General features: G+C 42.5%; 1 protein-coding gene across 2 annotated transcripts; it reads left to right on the top strand.

Moving 5' to 3' along the window:
• Positions 1–835: 835 nt before the first annotated feature.
• Positions 836–22,720, top strand: vps39 (VPS39, HOPS complex subunit). 2 transcript variants are annotated; one of them, XM_022751163.1, is made up of 24 exons: positions 836–1,423; positions 1,667–1,732; positions 2,228–2,292; positions 2,785–2,827; positions 3,031–3,125; positions 4,039–4,137; positions 4,266–4,358; positions 5,143–5,326; positions 7,956–8,076; positions 8,893–9,013; positions 9,400–9,526; positions 10,075–10,217; positions 10,386–10,526; positions 11,699–11,840; positions 14,079–14,165; positions 15,506–15,579; positions 15,829–16,045; positions 17,229–17,357; positions 17,633–17,735; positions 18,078–18,123; positions 18,883–19,032; positions 21,337–21,471; positions 21,803–21,894; positions 22,359–22,720. In XM_022751163.1, the coding sequence occupies exons 1-24, from the start codon at positions 1,351–1,353 to the stop codon at positions 22,438–22,440; spliced, it is 2,628 nt and encodes an 875-aa protein (XP_022606884.1). In that variant the 5' UTR covers positions 836–1,350; the 3' UTR covers positions 22,441–22,720. The 2 variants fall into 2 exon arrangements, with proteins under 2 accessions (XP_022606884.1, XP_022606883.1); XM_022751162.1 differs by having other exon boundaries at positions 9,397–9,526.
• Positions 22,721–23,024: the final 304 nt, after the last annotated feature.

Genomic DNA, 23,024 nt, shown 5'->3' with positions numbered 1-23,024 from the left:
GGGAAGAAATTGAAGCTGAAGTTGGACTCAGTCATTTGTGACACACCAGCCTGGCCCTTTGTTAAAAACACAAAGAAACACAATGCCTACCATGGTTCTGACAAACGTGCACAGCCTGGAGAACACATTAACATGACATACCCATGAACAGACGATGCTCTAAAGACAGACGAATCGTTTTGAAAACACGGTTGATGAGAATCATCATCACGAGGGGCCACATCCATTTCATGGCAGCGGTGTTGGCATGGTTTCACAATTCCCTCTACATCTGTTTTTCAGATGCGTTCCGGAGCCCATGATACCTCCAGTGCGGCATCAATTTGCCATCGGGAGGTAAGGTAGGTAATAAAAGTTCAGTCTTAGAAGCTATATAGAGGTATAGCTTTATTGCAGATCACCCTCTGTTAGGGCATGTTCATGTGTGTATACATGTCTTGCTGTGGTTGTGGGGACACATTTGTATTTGAAACCCTCAGTGTGAGGTTAATGTGACAGCTTCAAAAGGCTTTTTGAGGGACACCTGTAGTGACAGAGGTCAGTGTCAGGATGAGTCTCTACGACATGAATGAAGCTGAAAGTAACGTCCTTTATACAGATTGAAACGTGAGGAGTGAAGTACACGCACCAAGCAGCATTCACGTTATTTTTATTTTTATTTTGTTTTTTGCACACATTATTTTCTATAGAGGCTCTATGAACAAAATCTCGCGAGAATTCCACATCACCATGAGCTACGGTGCTACGACTACATACATATCACTACACCTTTAACGCTTTCCTCGTGAGTGCGCTGACTTGAGTCACGTGCCTGTCAAACCCCGTTGCCCTCGCGCAGCCGTCGTCAACACAACTGAGGAAGTAGCAAGAAGCTAACCTGGCTAACGTAAACTAAGTGCTACGGTCAATACGTTGTTTTATTACCAATCGTATCGAGGTACTCAGTGTTACGTTAGTTGTTATCGACGAAGTAGCTGACTGTCTTTGTTCGGTTTTCAGCCGACATGGAGTGAGAGGGAACAATGTTTTGGAGCAGTAGCCGTGGCTTGCTAACTTCTTAGCTAGCAGGCTAACGATCAGCTGTTGTTTTGGTCGGAGAGATAGCTGGCTTACAAGCCAAACTGCTTTTCATTGCTGCAGTCAGCCACGCCAGGGTTTACTAAACCAAATTTCCTCGTCGCCTGTCTAAACACTGCACTGCTCCGTCTGTTAATGGCGACACACACAGGCGTACCACCCTAACAGAGTCGTCAGCGGTCCGTCAGTCAGCTGTTGTCCGACAGGCGTCAACTCCGTGTGGGATTGATCCATCAGAGCGGTCTGTAATCGAATCAGCAATATCGCTTCAAGATGCATGACGCGTATGAACCAGTGCCTATTTTGGAAAAGCTTCCCCTTCAGATTGACTGTCTCGCGGCCTGGGGTGAGTTGTTGACATTTTATATATCCCTCAGCTACTCTTTCATCCTTTGACATTGAGCTCGTCTCTATGGGCGTTTATTGAACTGCAGTCTCAGGTGTCCCATGTTTATGATGAGTTGCTTCTCCGCTGACATGAATGATCTCCCTGCAAGCTGTGACTGAAAAAAGTTTGTGTTTGATACCGTAAAATGACTGACAGCCTCCTTTGAACTGTCATTGACTCTTTGAGTTTCTCTCTCCGCAGAGGACTGGCTGCTTGTTGGAACAAAACCAGGGCATCTCCTTCTCTACCGAATAAAGAAAGATCCAGGTAAAAAAGGAAGTCAAAGTGATGTGGGATGCTGTGTGTTTGCAGACCTTCTCAACTTACCGATTCCTGTTTTAAATAAAACTTTGAGTCATTTTCAGAAGCAAAAATCAGCTCTACGGGGCTTTTAGTTGCTCTCAACCTCTAGAAAGAGAGATACAACTAAAAACAAGTACAACAAAGCTGAAGGAAGATAAACAGTAAATGTAAACAACATAAACAAGCTGCATATATAAATGCAAGGTATATAAAAAGCTATAATGAACAATAACATACAGTTTCTATACAAGTGAAGCTGTTTCTGTAAATTCTAAATAAGAATACAAAAGTGGAAAGAGTGCGTAACGTCATAGGTTACTTTATATACATGAAATGAGTGCTTATATACAGTGTATGCATGTAAACATGTACATAAACAGTATATACAACATGCTTACATTTATATTTGACAATGATGATGATGATGGTTTTTGATGAACATGTCTCTTTTCTCAACAGGGACCAACCGGTTTGAGGTCACACTGGAAAAATCCAACAAGAACTTCTCAAAGAAGATTCAGCAGGTAGAGAAGAACCACAGACTTATTTCTGCATAAATCAAAAACTATGTGAAGAAGGAGCATTTGAAGTCTATTGAGAGAGTCACAACTCAAATACTTCCAGATTTTTTGGAACTACATTCTGGTGTTTTCCTGTTATTAGTACTAATAAACATTAGACTCACTTCACTCTGTTCACCTCAGTTCGTCTCTTTTAATTGTCAATGGCCAACTCCCTCTCTCAGAATGATTCTGGCAGTCTCACACACCTCGAGAATACCACAGATAGATAGATAGATAGATAGATAGATAGATAGATAGATAGATAGATAGATAGATACTTTATTTATATTTATATTTATTTAATATTTTATTTATAGCATCGGCTTCAGCTTGAACAGCATGGTTTTGTCAACGTATCATGCTAACAGATGTCAGTTCTTAGCTGAGGTGTTAACGTCCACGCTAATGCCTGCTTTGAATCTCCTTTAACTGTGTTTCCTACTCTTCCCACAGCTTTACGTTGTCTCACAGTACAAAATCCTTGTCAGTCTACTGGGTAAGTTTTCCTCACAAACACATTTTTATGTATTAGAATGTGATTTCAGTGTAAGAGTTAATTCTTGACTTTTGAAAAAAGTTGTTCACAGTTAAAAGATCATGCTTTGTAAACAGTCTGCATCTGTGTATTGACACGCACAGCGGAGCATTTGTCTACATTATCACCGCAATACATAAAATATCTTTGATTGTCTTCTGCAGAGAACAACATCCACGTCCACGACCTCCTGACCTTCCAGCAGATCACTGTGGTGTCCAAAGCCAAAGGAGCCACGCTCTTCGCATGTGACCTGCAGGTCAGTTACAGCAGATTGTGCAATACCGTTAATGTACAATAATGCTATTATATTCGTGCATTTGTATTGTTTCCTGTTCTAAATCCCTCAAGTGAGAACAGTTTTCACATGTGCAGTATGTACAATGCATCATTCAAACAGCTCGGGGATGAATAAGAGAGAAAAGGCGGATGAGTCAGTATCTTTATAGTAAGCTAATTTAAGACCAGGGAGCTTTAATAAACTGGTTTATTCAGTTTGAATGTGTCATAATCTGTTTCTTTTTTTTTTTATTTCTAGTCAACTCATATTAATATTAACTTCCCTGGATCTCACCATAGAGTTTCAGCCTTCGGAAAAAGTGATTCCTATGTTCTCTGCATCCTCCAAATTTCAGTACGGTTAGGAACAAATAGAGACCTAAAGTCAAGACATAACAGTGTGGTTACAATCCTATATGTAGATTTGCAGTGCATGTAAAGTTCATCGCTCTTCCTCAGACATCATCAACACTGGCAGCGATCCTCAAATCTAACATGCTGCTGCTTCCCACCAGCACATACTGTACCACACGCTACACCAGCAGACGTTTTCAAATCATTCCCTTGTGACAGTTTCCTTCAATAAAAAGCAACATGATGTCCATTAAAGTGAAGCTCAAGCAAGTATCAGTCTATTTGCAGTGTACAATGGCCGCCTTGAAGACAGGAAACATCTATTAAACAGTATATTTTAAAACTGAACTGTAATTTGCGGTAAATGGACTAAAACAGGCAAAAGACTGATGTGAGTCCAAAGAAATCTTACGGCACAATTGTTGTATCCAAAAGACAGTCATAACAATGATATTCTTTCCTTTCATTTCCACATTTCAGTGTTGTACTCACATTTTCCCTGATTTTTGTATATTTTTTTTTTCTCCTCCCTCCCTCAGCAAGCCGTCTCAGGAGAGGAAAGGCTGAGAATGTGTGTCGCAGTAAAAAAGAAACTCCAGCTGTATTACTGGAAGGATAGAGAGTTCCACGAGCTGCAGGTAAAATAAAATATATCTGAGTGTGACTCACTGCAGTGTGAGCCAGATTTCTTTTCTTTTTTTTTTGTTGTTTTCCCAAATCCTTTTGACATATTTAGTCATCTTAATGTTTTCTTTTTGTCTGTTAGGGCGACTTTGGTGCACCAGATATTCCAAAGTCCATGGCCTGGTGCGAAAACTCCATATGTGTTGGTTTCAAACGAGACTATTACCTTATTCGGGTATGTGCTGCAGGAGAGGGTAACACTAAGCTTTATACACTTTATACACGCAACTTAGTGATCCTCAACCCATTATCTGTCATTTGTATATTAAACACTCATTCCTTGTCGACTTGCAAGAAGGCTGTAAAACGTTTGCAGTGTGTTCATTAATGGAGAAGAGAGGCTGTAGCCTTGATTAATGGCAGTCGTGGATTTGATTCCAGTAGCAACAGGTTTTCAGGGAACAATCAAAAGATTCATAGGAACCACTTAAACCTGCAGCATAATTCACTTCTTCACTGTTCATCTGCATGTTGAGTTTGTTCTGAAACTCTCATATTTTTCCGAAAGACTGCAGAAAACACAGTTAAACTTTCAGCGTTCAGCGGTTAAGTCTCTGTGGTGACCCCTGCGTGAACTGGCCTGAATCCTTTATTCATTATTCTGTGAAGAGGCAAGCTACAAACATTTTGCAGGTGCCTTTCAAGTCTGCAGAGAGTGTTTCATAGACAGACTTTGAGAGGTGTCACTTTTTATACCACGTCTGAAAACACACTTCAGACACAGGCTGTTATATAACTTGTTCTTCTGTTGCCCTTGATGTGTGTGTGTGTTTATTTTAGGCTTTTTCCTTTTCTTATTTCTGTTATTCGTAATGCTTGGAGTTATTCCTCTTCTTGGCTTTTCCTTAATGTTGTTTTACTGTCTATAAAGTAACTGACCTCACAGAGAAAGTTTTCGTCGCTAAGGTATTATTATCTGTATCTCCTGACTCACACGTGCCATCTCTCCTGTCAACCAGATGGATGGCCGTGGCTCCATCAAGGAGCTCTTCCCCACTGGGAAACAGTTAGAGCCTCTGGTCGCCCCACTGGCTGATGGGAAGGTGGCTGTCGGGCAGGATGACCTAACTGTGGTGCTAAATGAAGATGGCGTTTGCACCCAGAAGTGTGCCCTGAACTGGACAGACATCCCCATAGCGATGGGTAAGAAAGAAACACGAGAACAAACACTGTGAGGATTCATTTTAGATTCATCTTTATTTTACATCAGGTTACATACCATTAAAAAAAAAGAGGTTATATTTCCATGCATATGAAAAACAAACCACTTCATACCTAATCCTAGTTGCTGTTTCTATCCTGGTGTCTTTGCTAGAGTTAACTTGTATTCAATATCAATAGACACTGACGGCAAAGTCAAAAGGAGACACAAATGCAGAGTCACAAGAGCCAAACACTCTCCCCCAGCGCCCTATAGTTTATAGTTCGCCTTCCAGATAACACGGAAAATATTTTTGTCAAAATGTGTCACTCCTGGCAGCTCATTTCTCCCAGGGAAAACTAAATCTGCTTCATTTTATGTTGTCTTTTTAAACAATGAATCCTTCAAACCTCAAAAATCCACTTTTTAAACAGAAACAGAATGTGAACATCTTAGTCACATTTCAATAACATACACTGCATTTTATTACGGTTTATTGTCTCTCAAGGACGAGCATCTATTGATTTCCCTGAGGACATTGTCGACTATAAATTTGACCACTTAACATTAACAAGCTTGTTCATGATAATACCCATCTGCACTGGCAAGAGAGAGATAAATGCAGAGGACCAAACAGGAGAACACCACAGGGAGAAACAGAAGACGAGCTGCTGTGGAGACGCATTTTGTTTCGGTGGACGGCTTGAAATTGACCTAATTCGAGGTCACATGCAGGTTTTTGTTCGGCACAGAAATTAGAAAACTAATTCATCATCTGAGAGTCTTCCTGCGTGAGTGTGAGCATCATCTTAGATTCATTTCCTTCCTCTTTTTTAAAATATAAAAGTTCCCGTTCCCGTCTGATAATAGTGAGCTACTGAAACTGTACACAAGGCCGCATCAATGTTATTTGATTTTACTGACTATTTAAGAAATGTTGTGCCTGTGTCTGTAAGAGGACAATCTCAGCGTTTCACATACATATAATACCCACAATATCAGCATTAACCACCACATATTGATTTTTGTTTTTCTTTCTTTACTATTTTAAATGTTTAAAATCTTGTTTTTATCGTAGAGCCGTGTGCAGCTCATTGATTCGCTCAGCCCCTCCTCGCCCCGTGTCACTCCCTCTCTCTCTCACAAACACATTGACAACTGTCTGACCGTGTGCTATATTTGGGCCGGGCCGTCAGCAGCACCGGGAGGGTCATCAAAAAAACAAAAAAAAAATCCATAAAGTTTTTACCATCCCTGTCTGTCTCTCACCGAGCGTCTCTGTGTGTCAGGACCGGCCAATCACAATAAGCAATCAACCCTCACCGACCCTGACCGGAGCCGGTCACGGTCGGGTCGGTGTAGCGCCCAGTTCTTTATTTGTCACAAACGACTTGGTAATTAAAACCTTTGCACACTAATAGAGCAGGTCTCTTCACGTAGTAATTGGATATTAAAACAAACGCTCGATAAAGCGTTTGGCCTGAATACCGGCATCGTTCTGTCAGCTGCAGTCATCCCGCTGCTGTCTGCCTTTTTTCTTTTCTCTTCCGTAATCTCTCCTTCCCTTGTGTAAAGTCTTTTCTTTCCAGCCCGTCTGAGCCGTGCTGCTGCTTTCCATATGTCAGAGGAGGAAAAAGACAGTTTTAGATCAGCGTTCTCATCCCGTGACTAAGACACCGCAGGTCTGGGTTACTAATGAACTTTGTGACAGAAGTGATGCAGATGAGCTCTCTCATTGTTTTAAAGGCCCCTCTGTCTGTGCTCATTGGAATGCAGAGAGGAACAATATGAAGGGGAAATGAAGCCTCCAAGCAGTGGTTTCATACAGTTTGCAATTTCCTTGTTTTGATATGGTCGACATTGTGGCTTTGGGCGCGCATCAGCAGAGGATGAGCGCTGGTCAGTTTGAAATACTTTTGACTGACTTTCCTGACTGGTCGTGGCTGGAGCAGAGGGCCTGGGCCTTTGCCTGCAGGGGTAGTCTGTCCATCCTCAGGCCCGTCTAGATGGCTGTCTCCGGGTGGATTTCCTGCCCCATTAGCCTTAAGGTTTTCACTCCTTAATCAGAACTGAAGCACCTGCTGTCACGACACAGTTTCTGTTGCGTGGACAGCAAAACTCGCAAAGGGTAAATTCAACAGAAAGAGATAAAAGTTAGTGCTAAGTCCCCTTGTTTTGAAAAATCAAGAATGTAATTTTCTCTCTCTTTTAAATCCTGAAAGGAAACGCACCCTGTCGTGATTCACCACTTTCTTGTTTCCTCGCTATTGAAATCTGCAGAAAAACCATTTTTTATCACATTTTTATCATCCGTGCTGAAACCACTGCTTCTGTTTGTACGTGCCACAGGTGTCGATTCACATGCAGCGGCCAGTGTGTGTTCCCCATCTCATAAAAGTGTCTTTAAATACCCAAAAACTTTACTCGCCTTCTTTCCTGCAAAAAGTTGAAACGCTTGTTTAGATTTTGTCTTAATATTCATATTTCCAGACGTGTGTATTAACACAGTTGTTTTAATGATTTGCTGAGGATATTTAATAGTTTTATATCACAGGCTCAAGTTGTGATAATTTGGTTGTGACTGACGCACACAGAAATGTGACACTGCTGCCTCTGTTCTAACCTTCTCAGAGCACCAGCCTCCGTACATCATCGCTGTTCTCCCTCGGTACGTGGAGATCCGGACCTTTGAGCCGAGGCTGCTGGTGCAGAGTGTGGAGCTGCAGAGACCTCGCTTCATCACCTCAGCAGGGTGAGGCAGGCAGGCAGGCTGCTGTAAGTTTCTGTCCTTTCATTTCGTAGATTTTCTGTCAGTTCTGTGCAAAAGCAAACTGCAGCTAGATTCTGAAGTCGGATCAAGCTTCAGCACAAACAGACTTTGCAGACAAATGTTTATTTTCATGTAGAAGTTCAACCGTTCACATTGTGCTTTGCTTCGTCGCGTGGTCGATTAAAAGGAAGTAGAATTCAGACTTTATTAACGTTTTATTTATCAAATTGTGTCAAAGAAAGAAAATATATTGAAAGATTTTACGATCAGTTGTATGTTCCTGTTTTAACAGCTGACCGTGTTGTGGTGAGAAACATTACATCAGTTTGCGTCAAAATGGGAAAGTTTCAAGATGTGACAAGATAAGAAGTATAAACAAGAAAATATGTCATTACATGAAAAGTCTAACGTTATATTGTGAAAAGAATCTTTCATGCTAAAATGAAAACTTGAAGTGTGTGTGTGTGTGTGTCCTTTTTTGTTGTGGTGGCAGCGATACTCGTTCAGTACTAAAGCATTTGAGGTGAAAGAAAGAAAAGCCTGCAGTGGCTCTTGCAGCACAGTTGGTTATAGTTATAGTTGCACGGTTTGATGATGAATTGTGGCCTTTCTTTTTTTTTGATGCTCCCACTCTGTTTACGATGCATAACATCCCTAAAAGAGCCTCATGTATCACTTGCTGCTTTCATCAGTTCCCGTGATAATGATGCCGATAATGTCAGTTCCTCCGAGCAAAGAAAAACACTCTTGTTCCAACCTGTCCTCTCTAATCTTGTTTTCTCCTCTTATCTTCCACAGGCAGAATATTGTGTACGTTGCCAGCAACCACTTTGTGTGGCGCCTGGTGCCCGTTTCAATAGCCACCCAAATCCGGCAGCTTCTTCAGGACAAGCAGTTTGAGCTGGCTCTCCAGCTGGCGGTGAGCAACGGAGCCGCTCACTTCACTAATAAACCTTGTTATTAAATTCCTGAGGATTCAATTTTGTGCTTTAGCTCAGAGGATGGAACATCAGAATCACTTATCTTGATTAGGAGCAGTACGTCCAAACGGTAAAATGCTCAGGGTTTTGTTCTTTATGGTCAGCTTATCTAGCAATCCAGCTTTCCAGTTTTCCAGGGGCATTTCAAAGAACAAAAAAAAAAAGAGAAAGAAAGTGAATTCATGCAGTTTTCACGTTCTTGGGAGCTGGAGCTCTGATAAGTAAAACTGGAGAGATAACTTTTTTTTTTTTTGCTGTAGTGTGATGAAATTTTCTTTCTTTCTTTCTTTCTTTTTTTTTTCTTTCTTTATTTTTCTGCCAGAAGATGAAGGATGATTCAGACGGAGACAAGAAGCAACAGATACATCACATCCAGAATCTCTACGCCTTCAATCTGTTTTGCCAGAAGAGATTCGATGACTCCATGCAGGTGTTTGCCAAACTCGGCACAGGTAGAGCTCTCCGCTGAATTCTCTCTGTTCAGGCCAAATTGTGTGAAACAGATCCTGGCCTGGTTCAAACCGCAGGTGAACATAAGGCCGCGTTTATCTGTTTTGACCTGTCACTCGTTGCTCATATTCACTCCATACTGGAGGCGAACACGTTAAGTGTCAGATATCTGAGACCTCGTATGTTCTGCTGTTGACAGATCGTCACCGGTTTCACCCACATGGTGGAATCTGGTCGTAGTTTGATTTCATTTACTCTGCTTTTCTTTTTGTTTCCTTGAACTCATCAGACATCTGCTGCTTATTGTAGAGTAAATTGGATGTGAATGTTTTTTATTTAAGTATGACTTACAATCTCTGTGTGAGAATTTATTCCACAGTGATGACATGAGTTGAGTTGATTTCAGGTCTGGATGTTGTTGTTGTTGTTATTGTTCTGTGTTTATGTCACAAACTCTGAACACATTTTCCTTTAATCAGTGACTGCTAAACAAACTCGACTATCACACATGGAATAGGATTTAACAAACCCCACCTCCTGTGCTCTGCAGATCCCACCCACGTGATTGGACTGTACCCGGACCTGCTCCCGTCGGACTACCGCAAACAGCTGCACTATCCCAACCCCCTGCCGACGCTGTCCGGGGCAGAGCTGGAGAAGGCTCACCTCGCTCTGATCGATTACCTCACCCAGGTTTTAAAAAAGGATTTTAGCTTTAAATGTGTGGCCTCTACATAAACTAACAAAAGCTCAAAGGTTGTAATATTATATTGAAAACACGGATCAAGGAAATTGGTGTAAATCAAAGGAAGTGCGAGTTAATAATCTACATTTTCTTTATGTTCTTTAATGTCGTCACAGAAACGCAGCCACCTGGTGAAACAGCTGAACGACTCTGACCCCTCCACAACGTCTCCACTCATGGAGGGCACACCGACCATTAAGAGCCGCAAAAAACTCCTGCAGATCATTGACACCACCTTACTGAAATGTTACCTGCATGTAAGACCACGATCTTCCTGTTTTTCTTGCTTTTACTTGATGTATTTAATAACATGCCCTCCTCTCAGCGAGTCTCTGTTTTGTTATCGCAACACATCGCTGGCTTTATGTTCTCTACAAAGTACCACTGTTTGCTTTTTATTATTTTGTAATGAAAGACACCTTTTGTTATCACTGTTGGATTGTAAAGAGTTATTCATGTTTTCATCTGAAGCACTTCCTTGTTCTCTGCCTGCATCTGTTCACACTTAAGGTGAATGGATACACACAGGAAGGTTGGATCAACCCAGGACAGACAAACACAAGCCACACATGTCCAACATAATACTTTTTGATTTACAACCAACCTGTAATTGTTAGCGAAGGCTAGTCCAAATGTTTATATTTTCATGCTTAAAGTTGTATCAGCTCTTAAAAGCTTGGCGGTCTTCGCCCCTCCGCTTACAGCAGAGTGAAATAAGTCGGTAATTCTTAACACTCATAGAAGCTGGCAGCAACACTTGGCGGTTCGCTGTACCTCACATGTAGCCAGATGGGTCCTCTGTGTTAAACAGGCTCACCGGCAGGATTTACTTTGAGGTAACAGAACCTGAGTCTGTGAGTGTGACTGTCATTCGGGTGTAGTCGCCGCGGTAACCGCTTTGTGGGGTTGATTCGAGGGAAGTAGATTCCTGGCGCAGCAAAGCAAAAACGTTGGATTCACGAGTGGGACACAGATATAAGCATCCAAGTTCCTCCACAGAGCGGCTGGGTTCTGTGAGAGCAGCCCCCCCCCTCCCACCCCCCCACGTTGAAATGGGACTCTTCAATTCAGGGAAAATGCCGCCAAGTCCTTCTTTTTTTTCCGAGGTATAATAAGCCCTGTTTAAGCAGTGCAGCTCCCAGGGCAGGCCTAGATTAGATTACACTGGATGGATAACCTCAGAGTGCCTGGAGAACCTTCTGAGATAGCGCTTGCTTCGGTAGTGCCAAGCATCTGCGCCAGATTATTCCAACGATAAACACATCGTGAAGCGGAGGGGATCGGCTAATCAGTGAAGTCACCTGCTTGTAGTCTTTGGGTGAACTACAACTTGAACTTTTAAAAAGGGTTTGGAGAGGGATTCGTGTTTGGAAATGTTTTGGTGTTCATGTTGCGTAATCTCCTCGTATCCCGCCCTCTTCTTCTTCAGACCAATGTGGCCCTGGTGTCCCCCCTCCTTCGTCTGGAGAACAACCACTGCCACATCGAGGAGAGCGAGTACGTCCTCAAGAAGGCTCACAAGTACAGCGAGCTCATTATTCTTTACGAGAAGAAGGGCCTGCACCAGAAAGGTAAGAGAGTGCAAACCACCCAGTGCGATCTTAATCTGACGAATCATCGAGTATCAACCTGCACAAAGAGGCTGCGTATAATTATGGGAGTTGTCTCTTCTCCTCTCGCTGTAATGACAAATGTACGACGGACCTTTTTGGGGGCGTCCACAGTCATTTCACAGTCCTAAGACTCCTATTAAATCTGTCTTGAATACAACATATGTTCTGCAGCAGATTTAACAATGTTAAACACTTTTTTTTTACCATAAAATTACAAATTCCTCTCAAACAGTTTGAGATCAGGACGTTGGTGTTCAATTCAAATCAAAACGTCTTCTGCATGTGCTTGACACGAACAAAAGCAGAGAGACTTGACTTTTCACCCAGCTCTGTCTCAGAAAACATGCCATTAATGCCCGGCCCCTAATTGTGTGTTTTGTACTGAACCGTGTTCCTTTGGGAAACAAAAAAAACTAATTTGAATTCCATTTGATTATGTGTGATTCCAGGCGTAAAGATTAATCCGACACGGTGGGGATTCATACACCTCTTTCAGCTGTCGTTGGCTCCCCTGGAAAACTCTCTCTGTCGAGTTCAAGTGCGAGGTCAAATACGCTTTTGTTGCGTGAATGAGCAATAGCCAGTGTTACGTAAGGAGATAAGAGGCGCTGCATACATTAAAAACACAAAAACACACATTAAACAGAAGAGCGTAAAGTATGACAGTATGAATATCCTAGAAACTAGTCAAATGGAAAATGTACACACAAGAATTTATGTTATGTAATATACTGTAAGCTGGATTTTACAGGTTTATTAAATAGATTTTTTTTCTTTCAGTTTATTCTCCCTCTTTCATTGGATGAATGAACTGAAATCTGTTTTTATTCCAAAGAAATCTGCAGCGACCTTAATTCAACGCAGAGCCAAACGGTTTTCAGACCTCCTCTCGCAGCAGTTCCTCCGTGAAGCCGAGACAGTGAGCCGTGCATGTGCAATACCAGCGCCCCAGAACTGGCTCACCTAAATGAGGCGCGCTCAATTATCGACGTTATTAATTACACTTGCGCTTCTTCCTTTCTAATCTCATCCACAATGTAAGAAAAGTATCAGCGGTGGTTTTTTCGATCTTGGTAATCACTGCGCCGTCGCTTTAATTACAGGAGTAGAAATTAATATATTATAATATATATTAATATATAAGTTTATTCTACAGGAAACTTCTTCAGCTAGTAGAAAAAGGAGTACATATGAAAGAACATCGGAGGTCATTTTTCTCCTGCGGTGAAAGAAATCTCGACATATTTTCAAAATGTTAAATTAAGGTGAAAAGAAAAGTCAATGTCTGTGGAAATACATTAAGAGCTTTTCAAAGGAAAACACAATTCTGAGAAGAAACACTTTCCAGTGACATTTCATCTGAGATGATTGTTTCTTTTATTTTCTTGTTTTTCATCCTTGCGAACAAGAGAAGTCAATCACTGGGTAAAGACTGATATATCAGAGTTCAGTTTTATTTGTGTGGGTTTGTGTAGGAGTGTAGTTTATCTGTTGCAGACCTCAGCATGACAACTGAACACATCACGTTAAAAACACAATGAAACATCTGTTCCCAATTCCTCTTTCAAATGGGTTGTTGAATTTGGGGTTTAGTATTTAAATGAGGGATCACTCGATGCCAGACCTACATCGGCCTCTGCCAGCGGCCTCCTCGTCACATCCTCATTCACACACAAAAGCCATTGTGAGCTGGGTCGTGTGTGAATTCAATAAGTGCCAGTTATGAGCTTGTATCCTCGGCTGTTTCGGGGCCACGGCGGCGGTTTATCTCCGAGGAGGTTTCCCGCATGTGGTCAGCTCGTCATCCTCGTAGATCAGAGCCGTCTTAGTGTTATTTGGTTTGCGGTGGATTCTGGGCTGTGGTAGATTTCTTGGTGTGAGCGCGGCTGGGTTTAATCGGCCCGCTGCAGTTTGTGTTCATGATGTCATGCTGCTGAAGTCTGCCTCGCTCGCTCACTCTCTCTCTCTCTCTCTCTCTCCTTCTGCCAATTCAAAGCAGCTGTTCCCGGCCACCAATTAACAGTGTGTATGTGCTCCGTCCAATTTCTGTTGACAGAGGAATTATGTAACGCAGCGCACAGCAGAGTAGATGACGTCTTGCTACTTTCCATCATTCGGACTAATCTCACATTTGTTCTTCCTCCCCTTTTCACCCCCCTCCCTTCGCTCCCCTTCACCCTGTTTGCCCTCTGGCAGCTCTGCAGGTGCTGCTGGACCAGTCCACCAAGGCCAACTCTCCGCTGAAGGGCCACGAGCGAACAGTGGAGTACCTCCAGAGACTGGGTAAGGATCCACCCGCCGGCTCGAATCTGTTTCAACTCACGGCGTCAAAAGTTGTGCCCCCCCCCACCCCCGCTAGATGTGTTCAGCTTTGTTTGGCGTGATGTTGGGGAAGCCTCTGAGGAATCTTTCACTCTGATTGATAGTGGCTGTTGGATGAGATGTATAGCCTGCATCTGTTGCATGTCACGATCCGCAGCCTTTCATATCTCTGGCACCGACTAAACGCGAGGTTTTTCTACAGTGTGTTTTCTGTGTCACTCTGTGAATAGTTGTTACCTGCACAGCAGTGATGCAAAGATGAGTCCTGTCCTCACTGTGCACTTGGCAGTTAAAGGCACTGTGTGTGTGTGTGTGTGTGTGTGTGTCATCGTGACACTGCGGCGTAATGACGATCGTTTTAAGCCACTTGTCCAAAAAGAAAATCATTGAATTCAGTCACAAAGAGGAAGTTATTACTTCAGGCTGAAGGTTTCCTCTTCACTGTAGAAAAAACAAAACAAAAACCTGTTGGTTGAGATTTTGTTTGTGTTTGTTTCTGTCACATTTTCTCCTGTTTCTGATTAAACAAAAGATCAGTCCAGAAAATTTTCAGTGAAATTAGTTGCACTCCCAAAAACAAAACATCAAACCTCTTCGTCTGTGGTTTCATTCGTTCATTATAGACAAGTGATGGTCAATAAAATGATTTATTAGATGAATTATCTCTTTTTTTCCCTCAGTGATGAAATAAAATCATGTTGATATATTTTTTAATAATGTATACGTGTGTTTGTGTGCTGTGTTTTGCATTTTAGATGATCAGTTAATTTATGACACTGCATAACTGGGCTGCGCTTAACGATTATTTTCATTATAAATTAATGTAACTCTTATTTTCATAATGAATCAGTGAATGAGAAATTGTGATTGACGGTTGTTTAGGATTCTGTGACGTCTTCAAATGTTTTGTCCAACAGTTTTAGAAAAATATAAGACAGAGAGAAGCAACAAACCTCCCATTGGCTGAGAATTAAGGGGGAAAAAATGACTTAAATCATTGATATATTATCATCAAAATAGTTGCCGTTTAATTTTCTGTCAGTTGACAAACCAGTTAATCAGCTGAGCTGCAGCATTGATTCTTATTTCAGAAGAATGTGCATTTACCAGAAGTAACACCTTCTGATAAATCACACTGAAGCATGATGGGAGATTTATTATCATACTTCCTGTGTTTGTGACTCTAACAGCCGAATACGGCCTAATTACATAAATGTTTTGTATTTTCTTCCTCACCTGTTTTCCTCTGAGCTCCACAGATGAAGTTGAACTTACCTGTTTACTGTAATCCTGTGACGCAGGTGTGGAGAACCTGGGCATAATCTTTGAGTTTTCTCCCTGGGTGCTGAAGATCTGTCCCGACGACGGTCTGAAGGTGCAGAAAATTCTCATTAAACACGTCACATAATCACCTTCAACCCATATTCACATGTAGAAAACTGAGTTATGCTTTTTGTATTTTTTTTTTACCGTGGTTTGGTTTTGAATACGACCTTTTTAATTCACATAACCTCCAGATATCACCATGACAACAGACCTCTCTTTATAAACTGTGGATTTATTTTATTCCCACTTCTCATAAGGAAAGTGCTGATGTCGGTTTAAAAAATCTCTTCCCGTCCAGATTTTCACGGAGGACTTGACAGAGGTGGAGACTTTGCCCCGAGACAAGGTGCTGAATTTCCTGAAGGAGGGTTTCACGGAGCTCGCCATCCCGTATTTGGAGCACATCATCTACGTGTGGGACGACAAGGGTCCGGAGTTTCACAATGTGCTGATCCAGCTGTACCTGGAGAGGGTTCAGATCCTCATGAAAGAGTACCTCAGCTCACTGCCAGAAGGTACAAGCAAGAGAAAACCTAAAGTTAATTTAAGGTCACAGTATCTCTGGGCACTTGAAGAAAGTTTTACAGTAGCTTATTTTACCACTTTTAGAAAGTGTGAGAGGGATTAAAGTAAATGTTTTTAGACATTTCAGCAATAAATTGGGCTTATTTTTCATTTTTGTCCGGATTCATTGATGCCCACCTGAAGCAAAGCTAGAAAATAAAGGAAACACTTTAAATGGAAGTGTGTTATTGTAGTGTCAGAGCTGTAAAGGCAACGAGACCCTGGAGCTTTAATATCTTTTTCACAAAAACCCCCACCCACCATTTTTGGTCAATCAACTTTCTGCCAGGAGAATAGTTTATTCATCTGATGTATCATAGCATTTTCATGTGATTACATCACTGCATATGGGTTCGGTTTGCCTTTGCTCCCTCATCCAGAGGGTTGTCTCCGATCGCTCTGCAAATAAAGCCTGTGTCAGGGCTCATTATGAAGTCCATTTATCTCTGTGCGTTTGTGCCTTTTTAATGCTCATCCAGGGACCGCGCAGTGAAACGGACCTCTCCGCCAACACGGCAGCGTTTGCAGAGAGGCTCATTAATGTGCACTCTGTCTGCGGAATAAACTAATAAACGCCGCTAACGGAATAAATAAATCTGTCCTTGTGGCAGCTTATTGCTTCACGTCGTTCTATGAAGCATCTTGCAGGATATGGCCCTCGATGTTAAGATATTGTTTCTCTGAGACTGTTGTGGTCCGAGGATGGGGCCGTGTGCGTCCAAAGGTTGTCGATAATTATGTCCGTTTCAGCAGTAACTGCACAGTTTAGTTTCCTATACCTTAATTATAATTGCTGTGTCAGGAAAAAACAAAAGGTTATGTTTATGTGCCGTGTTACTTCCCTTTTGAGGTCCAACAAACGTGTGGGGTGTATTTCCTTCCTCATAAAACATTTAAAAAGCCCATTCCTAAAACTTGACTACAGACCACTTCCACACGACGCACAATACAAACAAAACAGGACGGTCCAAAACCAAAAGGAAAGTGCAAATGTGGCTCCGTAAAGCAGCAAAAAGTCTCTTCTGAGAAGGTGGAACCAGTAAATTTCTGGTGTTTTTGTTCCTGTACTAATCAGTTAACTGAAGAAACATTTCAGCTGTAGATACTAAAATAAAAACCTCTGTGTTGCTGTAGGGGTTCCAGCTGTTGCCGCAGGAAAGGAGAAGGGCAAACTGGGAGAGTTCAGGAACAAGCTGCTGTCGTTCCTGGATATTTCTACCAGCTACGAACCGGCCAGACTCATCAGTGACTTTCCCTTTGATGGTAAGAACTGAGGTTTCGGTGTGACGAACGCAGATTGTGGTAGTGTTTACTCCGTAGATATGGAAGGGAAGTATTTGTTTTTAATACAAATCAAAACCGTAGAAATTCATAATAAACCACAGATTTTAGGATGTAAAAACAGCGCATCTGCTTTTTGTTCCCATGACCTCACGTACACGTGTTCTCAGCTGTAGAAGCAGGTTTTACTGGGGTTTTATATGTTGAAGCTGAGGGGTGTGACTCGCACCTTTTTGACCTCGTTTTCCACATCTAAGGCCTGCTGGAGGAACGGGCTCTGCTCCTGGGACGGATGGGTAAACACGAGCAGGCGCTCTTCATCTATGTGCACGTCCTGAAAGACACCCGCATGGCTGAGGAGTGAGTACCTCCACAGGACAAACACCACATGCTCCTCCTGCACAGCTGGGTGTGAAGTGAACACTCCCTCAGCAGTGACTCTATGACTGTGAAAGATATTTAAATCAGTGAGATAAAGATTAGAAAATCAAAAATAGTGGAAAGTTGTTTTATGCCCTGAAACCATATTTAATTATGAGCCTGCTCTGCCAGGCAGCTAAATGATTTTTAAGGCCCATGTGACCTAATTGAGCCATCCTGATTACCTCGTTACAGCGCTGTGAGCATCGATCAACATCCTGAAAATAAGTAGAACTATCACGTTTTACATTTGCTCCTGTTTTTCCCCTGTGCGCTCTGCAGATACTGCCACGGGCACTACAACAGCTCGGTTGAAGGAAATAAAGACGTAAGTGGCTTTTAGTGTAATTTCATTTTGATTTGTGTCGCTGTTTTGTTCATTTTAGATTCGTTGCCCTTTCCTCTTTGATTTTGTTGTTCGTCGTGTCCTCGTAGATTTTATCATCGTTCTGATGTCGTTTTGTTTTGTTTTTCTTTTTTTTTTTTCTTTTTTGTTTTTATGACCACTTTTTCCATTTGGCACGCTCTGCTGCCTTCTGTTAAGAGCCTTTGTGTTTGCAGGAAGTGCTATACAAATATAATGGATTATTTATGGTACATGCACATTGCCAGTTCTACCAAAAAAAAACAAAAAAAAAAACTCCAGTTTTCTTCTCAACCGAAACAAAAATCAAATGTTGCTCGACAAAACTAATACTGACAGTTAAAGAAGCAGCATTGGATTGTTGGTGAAAATCAATGAATCACAAGGTCACAAAGAAATAAAATCATTGCCTCCTGTTAATATTAAACTTATTATTGTTGTTAAAGGTTAGATTTTATAACCTCAGCATCTTCACACTTACCTTCTGTTCTGACATTTTGACTATATTTCCTGTGTAATCTCTCCTATTTAATCATTTATTCTCTCATTACTTATCTTGGCAAATATTACATACATGACTTATTTCCTGTTTCAATAAATGAACGATGTTTTCATTCGTTGAAGGACTTTGTGATGATGATGCATTCACTACTCCCTGGTCATTTAATATAGAAAAAAAAAGACTCTTATTATTAAAACTCTATACATATTCATGCTCTGCAGGTTTATCTGTCTCTGCTGCGGATGTACCTGTCACCCCCCGACGTCCACTGCCTGGGGCCCATCAAGATGGAGCTGTCGGGGCCTCAGGCCAACCTCCAGGCAGCCCTGCAGGTCCTGGAGCTTCACCACAGCAAGCTCAACACCACCAAGGTAAACAAGAGGAGAGCTGCACTCTGTTCCTCAGCAGGGTGACTTAAGAACAAATCCCAGTCTGGCAATACTCACAAATAATTCTACTACTTTATAACACATGTTTACTGCCTGAGGACGGATCAGACCGAAGGTTGTCAGTCACAGAAATGTACTCGGAAAACTTCAAACTGCTCATTAAACCAGAACGCATGAATTAGTGTCTAATTCAACCCAGGGCTTTATTGTTGTTAGTTGACTCTTTGCAATCGCTCAGATTTCGTAATCATTTCTAATTCAGACGAGATGCGGCGGCGAAAGTGACACTGATAAGACTCGGTTTGTTTAAGATGGATCCAAATCGGATAAAATAACACGATTAACGACGACACGCAATCGCACAAATTCAGTCATTTGGCATTTGGTGTGAAAATTAAAGCGGCGACTGAACGGAGCAGAATTCCTTTTTAAAGGATTTGATTCATCAGTTTGTTTTTAGAGCGAGATCAGGCGGGTTCGCGCTGTTGGGGGGAGGGGGGGAGGAGGGGGGGGTAAATCAAGCTGCTGCCTCTGTGATAGAAAAGATCCAGAGAACCCAAAAAAAAGATTTCCAGCAGGGTGCCGGTCTCCCACGAGAAGCATCTGTGTTGTAACGTGAATATCTCTGATGCAGTTCCTCGCACATTTCTGTTTCCAGTATCTGCACCCAGAACCAAAATAGCTAAAGAGTTAATTGAATAAAAGCGTTTCTGTTGAAAAGTAGCTCGTGACCTATTTTTCTTGTCAAACCTTTGTGTCACAATCCAGCGAATTCTGTCGAGTAAAGAAAATATCCCCGTTCAGGAATGCTTGGTGAAGGTGTTTGGTTCTGTGTTTTTATCAGCTGCCAACTCTTCTCCGCACAGTCCACGTCAGCAGATTGTGTTTTCTTTCTTTCCCGTATATCTTATCACAAAGAGACACGCTCTTTGAAACGCCTCCACTGAGTCACTCTTAATGTATTAATAGAAAACTTCATCTGTTGTGTTCAGGTTGTAAAATGCACCGTAACAAGCTGCTGTGTCCGCGATTTGGATACGATTGTGTGCGAGAGGCACCGCTGAGCTGTGCCCCCCCGTCCCCCCCCCCGTCACACAGAAAGGTCAAAATTAAGAGGCTCTCGAGGGGGAACGTGAGCGTGTCGAGGTTCAGATCCCACAGACTGGACCTCTCCACCTCGTCTTCCTGTGCCACTCTGCCTCGCTGCAGCGCTCCCTCATTGACTTTAATGGCACCGCGCTTTCATTTCCCCTGGCCTCGCTCCCAGACGCTGCCTCGCCAAGAGAGAAGAAGGGGAGACAAGACAAGACTGAACAAAACTTCAGGCAAAACTGAAGCAGTTTTTCAACTATTGCTTTTTTCTTTAAGAAAATAAATATTATTAATTGTAGATGGTCACATTGGATGATCACCCACACGTTTTTACATTGGAGTTGGGTATAGAGGTTTTCCCGTCCGAATCTGAACCCAACCCGACAGGTGTTCTGTTTTTGTTTTTATGTCAGAACCCGACCTGAGTCGTCGTTACCACGGTTTCCTGTTAACCCTGATTACACATGATAACCGTCAACAGCCGGGTGTGCACCCTGCGTCGGAGGGTGCTGTAACTTTCTGAAATCTGCCCCACGCCCCGCTTCATGCTGTGATTGGCCAGCAGTGCAGACTCTTTTCATTCTTTGCACAACAACTTCTCACCTTCTTAAACCGTTACCACACTTCTTCACCTGACCGAGACAACGTACCGTACAAAACTTCTCCAACTCTGTGTAAAAAGCTGCGGCTGAAAGTTTGTTCTTGACTTTGACACAAAGAAGACAAAGTCTGAAAATGTGTAAATTTAATCCAGAGCAGCTGCTGAGTGGACCGAGGTCAAGAACGAACCTGAAATCTCAGCTCGGTCTGCTTGTGCAGGCTGCTGAGTATCCCTGTATGACCAGCAGGGGCCGGGCTGCTGCTCAAGGACACTTCAGCAAAACATTTTCACTCACGTTCCCCGGAGCAAGAGAAGTCTGCAGCTTTACGTTTACAAATCAGCCTCTTGCACCTCACGGCCGCCGTCCGGTCCTTCAGTGCTCAACCTCTCCCACCGTGACTGAAGACCTGTACACTCTGAAAATCTCCCCGACTTCAAGGACAAACATTCATTTTCTGATTCGGTGAAGACGTCAACGATCCGCTCGCACAAGAAGTGTAACTGTAACTGTTGGCCAGTTATCAGAAAGGCAAATTAGAAACTAACGATGTCCGGTCTACAGTGTTTTAACAAGCTAACTATTTGGTTTCCAGGCCATCAATCTGCTCCCAGCGAATACTCAGATCCGAGAGATCCGGGTTTTCCTGGAGAGCGTCCTGGAGGAGAGGGCTCAGAGGAAACGCTGCAACCAGGTGCTGAAGAGTCTGCTGCAGGCCGAGTTCCTCAGGGTGAGTCCAGCTGGGTTTGTTTACCCCGTAGTTAATGTAAAAAAAAAAGATTGTGCAGATTGTTTTGTTCTGACAAAGAATCCGGTCCTCTGTCTTCCTAATGAAAAAGATAATTAATAATAGTTTAAGGACAGAGTGGTTGATATATCTGCACCTGTGGCACAAGAAGCTTGAGCCGAAGATCCAGAACCATGTGACCAATCCAAGAGAGGAAACTGAAGCTGTGTCATCACGCCAAACCTGGAGCTCTGGGAGACTCAAAATCATCGCACAACAATCAGTAATGAAAATAATTAACCAGATAATAACTAAACACGTTCTCCGGCTTCAGGTGCAGGAGGAGCGAATCTTCCACCAGCAGGTCAAATGTGTCATCACAGAGGAGAAGACCTGCAGAGTTTGCAAGAAGAAAATAGGAAACAGGTAAAAACTGTTTCTTTTTAATGCTTATTCTAATTCTTATCGTTTCACTGCACATGTTGAAAATAGTTAGACAAAGAAACTTTGAATATTAAATCTTGAAAAAAAAAGTGGGCTGATTATTTTTTTAAGTGCTTATCTTGGAGTTATTTGGGGTTATCGTGAAAATCCTCATTAACGTGGAGATTACGACTCTGTCCATGTAATGTAACCATCCCGTTTTATATCTCTCATCTCTCTTTATCAGATTTTTATTTTTATTTTTATTTTTTTTTATGTCTGCAGTTTCGGTTTTATTAACTTGAACACGATTTTACGCCGTTGTGCTGCTGTTAATTTCATACCCTGTTCATTTTTTAGTTTACTCCTGTAATTTTTAATTAAACGCTCGTTCATCTGCCGCGACGCAGAGACTCAAGTAATAATCCTTTTTTTTTTCATCTGTTTGTTCAACTCTTCTCTTTCAGCGCGTTCGCCAGGTATCCCAACGGCGTGGTGGTTCATTACTTCTGCTGCAAAGACCGCACCGTGTGTCCCACTGAGCAGTAACAGGTTCTGTTTACTAATAAATAACCCCCCCCCGCCCCCCCGCCCTCCTCCTCTCCGCCCCTTTTCCTCCTTGTGGACTTCAGTGCTTGGAAATCCATGAACGACAAATACATCAGGAGCTTGGAAGTGCTCAGATTTGGACGCTTGTTTCCAAAGCACCTTGCAGAACTTTTTTTTTTCTTCTCCCACCTGATGCTCGACTCTCTGAGCAGAACCGGAGCTCCACTTCCTGTCTCTCTGTGCATGAAGAAACAGGAGGAATGTCCGGGGTCGCTCAGCAGGAGGGGAGCAGGGGGGGGGGGGCTGACATTTGAAATGTATGTGTCACTGTAACTTTAGAGGGGATTCGTCGTCCCTACACGTCGCCCACGGAGCCCCCCCCCCTCCTCTTAACACTGTGTAGGCCTCCAACACTGCTTCGTACGCCACATAGACTCTGCAGGAGTTCTGCTCGATGCCTTCTGTGACTGAAGATTGTGACGTCTGATGTCCGTCATGAGTGTCTTTTTATTAAGCATGTGCCGCTACTGACGAAGCAAAACAGCGTTCATGTTACAGCGTGTTTGACGGATCCGTATTTTAAT

Source organism: Seriola dumerili, unplaced genomic scaffold, assembly GCF_002260705.1.
Source record: "Seriola dumerili isolate Sdu_G_001 unplaced genomic scaffold, Sdu_1.0 BDQW01000149.1, whole genome shotgun sequence".
In the NCBI taxonomy this organism is placed as follows: Eukaryota; Metazoa; Chordata; class Actinopteri; order Carangiformes; family Carangidae; genus Seriola; species Seriola dumerili.
Note: the sequence above shows the minus strand (reverse complement) of the source record. Positions and strands in the feature narration are given on the sequence as shown.